The 10,000-nt window shown below is 51.1% G+C and overlaps 1 protein-coding gene across 1 annotated transcript in view; it reads right to left on the minus strand.

The window, feature by feature from the left end:
* The window catches only part of LOC143282289 (uncharacterized), a 123,118-nt gene that overhangs the window by 11,877 nt on the left and 101,241 nt on the right, over nucleotides 1-10,000 (minus strand). Inside the window, exons 2-3 of the mRNA XM_076587889.1 lie at nucleotides 9,119-10,000; nucleotides 5,956-8,916 (exon numbers count right to left, since the gene is read on the minus strand). The exon at nucleotides 9,119-10,000 is cut by the window's right edge and continues 371 nt beyond it. Coding sequence (XP_076444004.1) covers nucleotides 5,956-8,916; nucleotides 9,119-10,000 — 3,843 coding nt within the window. The remainder of the gene's footprint in view (nucleotides 1-5,955; nucleotides 8,917-9,118) is intronic.

Here is a 10,000-nt window from a genome sequence, read left to right on the forward strand (position 1 = left end):
ACAATAAACATCCGAAGAGAACATAATTTGTCTCTCCTCTGCAACCCCCTCCTAACAAATCTCATCCCTCTCACCCAAACCACCGCTTTCCACTTTCATAACCACGTCCAAGCCGCATTCACTACATATATCATCATCATAAAAAAAAAACCAAGAGAGGCAATATATCATCATCATAAAAAAAAACAAGAGAGGCAATATATCATCATCATAAAAAAAACAAGAGAGGCAAGGCCTTCAAGACTCACTTGTGATACACTTTAAAAAAAAAAATCTAATCGTTAAAATGTGTTCTGTATTTGTTATTATAAAGCTTTAAAAAAAAAAAGAAAAAAAGAAGTCCTAACCAGATTCGAATTAAGTCCCCTAGCATTAATTACAGAGTAATTTCCCTTTTTTACTATCTGCACCAAAACGTTTGCAAAATAAATAAAACTTCCATGCTTAGCAAAAGAAGTTCCTGTTTGAACAAAAAATGATAATAATGACTGCTCTTGTTGTTGGGTCAGAATATCAGATCAAAGTGCCAAGTTTAGAGAATACAAAAAATATAAATATAACAGTAAATGCAGTTTGCATATAATTAGGCTTCATTTTTATTTTTTGTGCCCATCCCAGAGGTGCAATATTGTTTTAAGCAAGATGACTGGAAAGAACTGAATTTTTCCTAATTTTATGCCTAATTTGGTGTCAACTGACAAAGTATTTGCAGAGAAAATGTCAATGTTAAAGTTTACCACGGACACACACACACACACACACACACACACACACACACACACACACACAACCGAACACCGGGTTAAAACATAGACTCACTTTGTGTACACAAGTGAGTCAAAAAGGAGAGAAAAAAAAAAGAGAAAAAGGCATAGCAGTTTGCCACAAACTGAACAAAATTGTATACGCCGGTCGCACTTGCGCAGATCTGACATATACTGAACTATTCACATACATCCATCCTCGCCCAAGTCTGCGCCACTTGAATAGGGCTTTCAAGGACTTTGTTTTCTTTTCGAATACTTTGCAGGTGAATGCTTGAATTCCTCTCTTCATAAGCAAAGAAGGATCGTACATGGGTGTCATACATTTGACGTGTTGGGTCATGGTGAACTTACAGACGAATACTTCGTCTGTCTGGTTAGTTCAGTTACCTTACTAGTAGGTGGAGACTTGATGCACTTTATTTTGGCAAACGGTCAACGGTAATTATAATCATCTCGTAATCAACAATCAATATTATAGTTTGGTTGTGTCTTCTTCGCACACACACATGCACGCACGGACAGAGACATATATAGACGTTCACAGACACACAGACACAGACACACAGACACAGACATACATACATACAGACAGACAGACAGACACACACACACACACACACAGACAAACAGACACACACACACAGAAATACAGACAGACAGACAGACACACACACACACACATACACCTCTCTTCTCCAGCCCCTGGTTCAAACCAGTCCGTAAAATACACGCGCGCGCGCGCATGCAGACACATACACACGCACAAACACGCACACACACACACACACACACACACACACGCACGCACGCACGCACGAACACACATAAAAAAAAAATCTTTCCTCCAGCAATTTTTTTCTAAAGCCAGTCCTCTTGTCCTCAACCAGAGCACTCGATCCACTCCCCTCCCTCCCCTCCCCCACCCCTGCCTCTCCTTCATAACCATCATCCAAACCACCACCGCCTTCCCTACCCCCATCCCGACCCCTCTCACCCCACCCTTCTATACCCCTCTCTTCTCACAATCTGAGGCTATTAAAGGGGTGGGGACGAACTGACAGCTGTGCTGTGCTATGCAAGCAAGCAGACAGGTAAACAAACAGGCCGACACAGGAGAAGTAAGGTATGCCTGCAGCGGTGTGGAGAGAAAAAGACCGGTTTTCCTTCTGCTGTTGTTGTTGTTGTTGTTGTTGAAGGCAGGTGAACATTTTTTACCTCAGTTACCGGGCAGTCATACCTTCCCTTACACACACACACACACACACACACACACACACGTACGCACAAACACAAGCACTTATGCACGCATACACATGCACACGCATGCACGTACGCACGCACACACACATACACACACACGCTACACTTATGCATTCATACACACACACATCTACAAACACATGCACACGCACATACACACGCGCGCGCGCGCAAGCACACACACACACACACACACACACACACACACTGTATTGCGTGGATGGGAGTGGGGGGATGGGGTGCGGGCGGAGGTTGGGGGAGGGTGGTTGGGGGTACTTTAAAAGACGTAGTTGTGTTGTTCTGAAGTTTTTTTTAAAATATCATCATCAAACTCCTTTGTGCGCGGGATAGGTGAGAAGTCTATGTTTGTGTGTGTGGGGGGCGAGTGTGTATGAGTGCGTGTGTATGTGTGTGCATGTGTGTGTGTGTGTGTGTGTGTGTGTGTGTGTGTGTGAAGTCTGAATGTCTGACTCTGTGTTGTGTGTGTGTGTGTGTGCGTGTGCGTGCGCGCGCGCGCGCGTGTGTGTGTGTGAGGGTGGGAGGCAGGCAGACAGACAAAACGACACGAGTCTACATAATGAATGTAAAAAAAAAAAAAAAAAAAAGATTTATAATTTAGGTGAAGACGAATCAACTTCCAATAGAATACTTTTAAAATTGGAAAGTCAAATATCAAACTTGCCCATTTCTACTTTCAGGATCCTAAACTGCAAAGTTAAGACCAGCCGATTAAGTGACACATTCACCGTATAAAGCAAAGAAACAAACGAACACACAAACAAACACACTCACTGCACCACAAGTCCTGAACGATCTTGGTACTGGAAAGGAGCTGACTGCAGTGCTAACATCCGGTGTGTGTGTGTGTGTGTGTGTGTGTGTTGGCCATAAAACAACCCGCTACCCGTATCAAGACTTGACTTTACGCTATCCTCATAAACTTTAACGTACGTCACAGTCCACCCCACTCCACCCCACCTCACCCCACCCTGTACTCAAATCCACCAACCCAACCCCCCATCCCCCTAATTCGTCCTTTGCTTTCGTCTTTTGACCTCAGCGAAGGGTGGATTTTGAACTGCAGTGAGATACGTTAACTTTTGTACAAACTTTCTCAGTCATCATTCACTGGGGAGGGGGTAGGGGAGGGGGGAGGGGGAGAGTATTTGCTGTTAACATGAGAAAAAAATTGTCATACACGAATATGCGTGAGAGACTCGTGTAATGCACGGAAGCATAACTAGGTTATCTGATTCGTTTTATCAAGTTACGTGCATCCAAACACATTCAGTATATCGAATGATCAATTAGTTACTCACCAAAAGTGTTGGTTTAGCAATCGATAAGGTTGCAATTTACTGTGTGTGTGTGTGTCTGGGTGGGGGGGGGGGACTGAAACCTGATCGAATGATACAGGAAACGAATGGCGAGCGCCCAATGGCAGCTGTCAGTCGGCTCTACACAGGTAGGCAGCCTGTTGTCCAAATGACACCGTCTTTGTAAAGCGCTTAGTGTTGGTCTGTGACTGAATACAAGTCCTATATAAGTATCTATAAAAGAAAAAGAGAAATCCCAGCTATACAACCAAACCAAATATTTTGCATTAATCGTTTTAAGCGTTGTAGCATACTGAATTATTAATGATCCTAAATTCACCTAAAGTTTAGTAGCATGCCGAAAAGAAAAACATGTACTTGTTGAAGCTTATAGAATAATAAAATCATTTACTCACCTAAAGTGTTGCAGTGTGCCGAAATCATCATTCACTTAACTCACCTAAACTGTTGGTTCAGCGATCGACAAAGTATCCAGAGGAGCAGAATGTGTTTGCAGGTGCGTGCATATCATCCGACACATCGACTTGTTGTGTGCCTAACTTGTGCAGGGGTACTGATGCGAGACCGACAGTTTGTGTGCAGTTATTACTCGGGGTAGGACCACGAGAAGTGAGAGAGAGAGAGAGAGAGAGAGAGAGAGAGAGCTATGGAGATAAAAAGAGGAGGGGTGGAGAGGGGAGTGGCGGGTGGTTAGGAGGGTGGGGGTCGGAGGGCCGGGAAGCAGTTGACGGGAGAAAGAATTGGAATGTGTGTGTGTGTGTGTGTGTGTGTGTGTGTGTGTGTGTGTGTGTGTGTTTTCTTGCGCGTAATACACTGGGTGTTGCAGAGATCTTGGGTGGCTGTGGTCTGAGTAATTGTTCGGAAGTTTGGTTGGGTGGATGTTTATCCAGTGGTTCTTCTTCTTCTTTCTGTTACACGACCAACATCGACTTGCCGATGACTTTGTCGTGGTTCATTCATGCTGGGTATTTTCGTGTCTCCATAACCCACCGAACAACTGATATAGGTTACATGATCTTTAACGTCCGAATTTGATCTTCTGCGTATACACACGAAGAGGGTTCAGGCACTAGCAGGTCTGCACATATGTTGACCTGGGAGATCGGAAAAATCTCTACCCTTTTCCCACCAGGCGCCGTTACCGTGATTCGAACCGGGACCCTCAGATTGAAGTCCAACGCTTAAACCGCTCGGCTATTGCGGCCGTCAGCGAGGAAACCATTGTGAGGTGCTCATCTCTCACACGTTGTTCGATTACCTTGATGATTGACTGGATGGTTTGGCCAGATGGTTGATTGGAAGGTTGACTAGTTGGTCGACTGGATAGTTGGCTAGGTGGGTTGGCTAGACGGATGACGAGAATGTCGACAAGGACGATTAGACGGTTGGCTAGTTCCCACATGTCTTCGCAGTTTCGTTTACCTGTTTCTTTTGTCGTGGGTTTTGACTCGGCTGTCAACACCACATTCCGCGCATTACTCCCACACAAAGAAAAATAGTTTGGGACCAGTTGAAATATTCTTTTTTTCTTTTTGAGACTCTCTCTCTCTCTCTCTCTCTCTGTGGCTTGCTCGCTCACACACACACACACACACACACTCTCTCTCTCTCTCACATACACACACACACAAAACAAACACACGCGCACAATGTACACACACCTTAAGAAAGACACACACACACACACACAAACCACACATACGCACGCACACACACACACACGGAGAGATACACACATGCACATAGACAAGCACATACACACAGACACACACATAAACACACGCATACACACAGACACACAAACAAACAGACACACATTAACAGACACACTCACACACACATATAGAGACATACACACACACACACACACACACACACACACACACACACACACACACACACACACACACACACACACACAGAGGGAGACAGAGACGGAGACACACAGAGAGAGACATAGAGAGATAGAGAGCATTTCTGACTTTAGTTTTCCTCCTCACACGCACTTTATTAAAATATTTTCCTCGTTGTCGTTATCGATAATGGCAATATTTTCCCCTTCAAGGTGATTTAGTTCCCTGTAGTTGGAGCACTGAGAGACTACGTTGGTGGGTCCACGTAACAGGATCCAATGACCTTGCTCAAACAATCACCCTAGAAATAGTCACGCGAAGGAGACAGAGAGTCAGGTAGAACAAACAATCAAAGAAACAAAACAACAACAACAACAAACAAGCAAACAAAAAAATTCCAACGATGGACTGAAAATGGTCCTATATTCTTTTCCGGCAACTGAGCAGTGAAGTCATAATCCACTGTGTCTCAAGGGCTCGGCATTTTGAAGGCGGGGCCCAATCCTCTCCTTCCGCCGATTTCAACCACCCCCAGCCAAAGTCAGATGCTCATTCCATGGGTGAGGAAAAGCGTCTTTCCCTAGAACACAATACATCACTATGCAGAAACGGGGAGTCGAAACCCTGGTTACTCGCGAACTCTGGATCAGAAATCCAGCGCGCATCCGATTCTGCCACGGTGCCGTTTTGTGCCTGTCACTTAAAGTCTAAATAAAATAAAATAAAATAAAACCTCACCTGACGTTACCGTTCTTATCCACGGGACTGTTCCGCTGAACCTCCGTGACCTCCACGTGACCTTCGCGGTTGACCTTGACCTTGATGCCCAGGCCCACGATACCTTTCAGCACCTCCACCAGGAAGGGGGACTGGTCGTTGCGGGTCTTGGCGTACGCGTCCACCCGGGGTGGAAGCCTCGGGACAGAGGAGGAGGGGGAGGAGGAGATGGAGGAGGAGAGGGAAGAAAGGGCGGGCGTCCTGCCGGTCAGGGAGAGAGAGCCCAGTTTGGCCAGCGGCCTGGAGGTCCGGAAAGACGTCTGGGACAGGGAGGCCACCTTGGCTGGCGGCGCCCGTGAACCCCTGTGTGAGGAAGACCGCTCCTTTGGCGGTGACGGGTGGGGGGCAGGGGCGGAGGACGTGGCCGTGACCACGGGGGTGCGGGAGGAAGGCGCGGGTGTTGCCTCCCCTGACTGAAGGGGTGTGATGAGGGCGGATCGGTTCTTGATGGCGATGCGAGTTGCGTCCCGTGGGGCAGGCCCCGTGTCGTCAGCGCCGTTCTCACGAGGCGAGTCAGAAGACTCTGTTCCCTTTTCTGACGCTGCAGCAGCAGCAGCAGTGGATATGTCTGGAGTCCCTTCGGGGGCAGGGTCCTTGCTGTCAGTGCCGTTCTCAAGAAGGGGTGGGGACTGTGGCCTTCTTTGGTCTGTCGAAGCAGCAGACTTCTCGGTCATCACAAGGGACGTCTCTTCACTGGCAGGATCCTTGCTCTCAGCGCTCTTTTCACGGGAGGAATCAGACTCTGTTCCTGTCCCTAGCACAGCAGAAGGTCTGTTTGTCGTCGTCACCGTAATGTGAGTCCCTTCAGGAGCAGAGTCCTTGTTCTCAGCGCTGGTCTTTTGATCTACCACAATGATTTGCGTAGACAACAGTTGGGAGTCCTTGGGAGACCGTGGTGACTGAGCAAACGTTTCTTGTGACGGCTGTAACGGTTCCGCGTTTGTTGGAGGTGGTGGTGGTGCCGTGTCTGCTGCCACCTGGACTGTCTGCGAGACGACGGTTTCTGTGAGCTCCGTGATGCACGTGTCGTTAGAGCTTATACTGTGACCTTGAAGCTGTTCTCTTTGGGTGTCTGCTGCACCATCTGTGTGACCAGAAGAGCTGGCGGTTTCCTCGTTCTCCGGTTTGTCACCAGCGTCCATCACGTGCCCCACCAGACGTTGGAACGGGGAGGGTGATGGGAGTGGGGGGTGTCTCTCAGCGTTCAACCACCTGGTGACAGCGTCTCGGGCCATCAGGGACTGCTCTCTGGTCAGGACAGTGGCCACGATAGGTTCCTCCTGCACGTGGTTCTCGGCATGAGGGCGTGGTGAGGGCGAGGTGACGGTTCTGGGGGCCATCCCGGACAGCAGGTCCGCCAGGTCCTGTCTGGCTGCCGTGTCCAGCTGATGTCGTCCTGCCTGCCTGCCCAGGGACTCTGGGGGCGAGGGGGCGTAATGCTTGTTGCCCAGGTGGTCCTTGTGCAGGGCCATGGGGATGATCTCCTCTTCCTCCTCCTCCCCGTCCTCCCTGAAGGCGCCCTTGCCTGGCGTTCCCATGGTGGTGAAGAAGACACAGCTGTCCGGCAGGGGGCGCTTCCCGGTCTGCAGGCTCACCACCGCCCCCACCGCTTTCTGGAAACAGGACTGGTGAGCTGGGGGTGGTGGTGGAGGTGTGCTGCTGACGAGGGAGGAAGAGTCACTGCCCTTGTTCACCCACCTGGACAGTACGTCCCGAGCCATGACCGCCTCTCGCCGGCTCAGTTTGACAGGGACGATCTCCTGCTCCACAACAGTCGGCCCCGCATCCTGTGAGGACGCTCTCTTCCTGACCACCTCCCTCATCCCGGACAGCACGTGCTGCAGGTCTCGCTTGGCTGCCTCGTCCAACTTCCGGGGCTGTGGCTGCAACTTCCGGCCCAGGGTGTCTGGCGGTGAGGGTGCCGCCAGCTGGTTGCCTTGGTGATCGCGATGCACCGCCATGGGGGTGATTTCTTCCTCCTCCTCCTCTTCTCCAACCTCCTCCCCCTCCTCCCTCTCCTTCCCCGCTCCGGACCTGACAGGTCTCACGGTCTTTGTGATGCCCAGGGAAGTGGGCCTGAAGGCGTTAGGGGGCACCGAAGACCTCACCACCGTTTCCTGAGTGCTGTTGTCGAACTGGATGTTGGTGGTGGAAGGGAGAGAACCGTTGTCCACCACCACCACCGCCGGTCCAGACACCAGAGGTTTGTGCCGGATGTTCTCCCCAGGAGCTGGTCTGGGGTTGGTGACTGTGATGGAGGAGACGTTGGAGGAGGAGGGGGTGGTGACGGAAACGTCTGTGATGTGGATCGTGTTGTTCTTGTTGGTGGTGGTGGTGGTGTCGTGGTTGTTGTTGTTGTTGTTGCCGTGGTGATGACCGCTGCTGCCTGGGGTCACGGAGATGTGTGTCACGTTATCGGCAGGGTTCTGTGAGGGCAGGAACACAGTGGTGGTGGTGGAGGTGGAGGTGGTGGTGGTGTTGGAAGCGTTCACCATGTCTTCGTCCCCTCCTTCTTCCTCCTCTTGTTGTTGAACACACGTGTCATTCACATCACCGGCTTCAAACGGGAGAGGGGGCGGGGGGTGGTCTGGCAGAACTGGTGGGCCCTCGGCAGGAAGCTCGGGTGGACGCTCTGGAGCAGCAGGAGGCGAAGCGTCCTCTGAAATGGCAGACTTCTGCTCCACAACGTCTGCAGCAGGACACTCTGCTGGAACAGAAGGCCGAGCGGGTGTCTGAGCATCACGTGAACCGGACACGTCCGTGTGAAGGTCACCAGCAGAACCGTGTCCTGCTGCCACGTCACCTGAAGGAACGCCGGAACTTCCGCCCTGCGCAGGACCCGCTGACGTCATGGAGGGTGGGGGGTGGTGGGGAAGGTCAGGGGGAGGGTCGACGGGGACGGGAGGGGGGTCGCTGGCACAGCTGTCGGGAGGCATTTCACCATCATCATCACCATCACCACCACCACCACCATTATCACCATCATCCTTAGACACGTGGGCAGAAGTCTGTTCCGAGGGATGCTGAAAGTGTGACATCAACAGGAAGTCATCTCCGGCGGTGCCGTGCTGTCTGTTGGACGGGTCCCTGGCGGGCTGCACGCCCTCCTCCTCCTCCTCGTCTTCATTCCGTGCCGGGGTCCAGACTGGCCATGAAGTCAAGTCCCAGGAGGTCGTCGATGTTGGTGACGGGGGTGGCTCCGCTGTGCGGGGGTCTCCCACAGACCTTGCCTCCTCCCTGCTGTTGCTGCTGCTGCAGGGAGTCCGAGAACTCCATGGGCGGGGGGATGCTGAACAGCAAGGAGTCATCCCCCCTGAACTGCGCGTCATCATCACTGCTTCCCAACAGATCCATCACTGCCTGTCCGTTCGTCTGTGACGTGTGGGAGTGCGTATCCATGGCAGCAGCAGCACCACCACCACCACCAACACCACAACCACCACCACCACCATCTAGATCCAGCAACACATCATCCGCAGTAACACCTCCCCATTGCTGGTCATTGACCTCGTCATCCTCGAATTCAATCAACGTATCTGGCAGAGAATTGTTCTGGTGAAGTGGTGTTCCACTGCAGAAGTCACCCCCGAGAAGATCCCCGCAGAAAGGATCGCTTCTGTTCACGTCCGTGACCACGACAGAGTTCTCGACCTGTTGCTGGGACTCCCCCCTGGGTTCATCATCCCCCCCTACCACCACGCCGTCCTCCCAGAAAGGCGGCGGGGCATGGAAAGGGTCCCTGGACATGGCTGAAGAGCCAGGAGTCAGAACGGTCACCACTTGTGGGTCAGGTGTTGGTGGGGATGCTGTCGCTGCTTTCTGTATCCCTCGCCTGGCTCCTATGGTGATGTCAGAGCTCCCTGTGTCTGTTGCTGCTGCTGCTGCTGCTGCTGCTGATGATGATGATGGTCTCTCTTTCCCTTGTGCGGGTGAGGCTGCAGTGTTTGTTTCTCGCTCATCAGCGACGCAGCGCGTGCAAGAATGGACGTTTACCACTTGCCCGTCT

This window comes from Babylonia areolata, chromosome 5 (genome assembly GCF_041734735.1).
Source record: "Babylonia areolata isolate BAREFJ2019XMU chromosome 5, ASM4173473v1, whole genome shotgun sequence".
Taxonomy (NCBI): domain Eukaryota; kingdom Metazoa; phylum Mollusca; class Gastropoda; order Neogastropoda; family Buccinidae; genus Babylonia; species Babylonia areolata.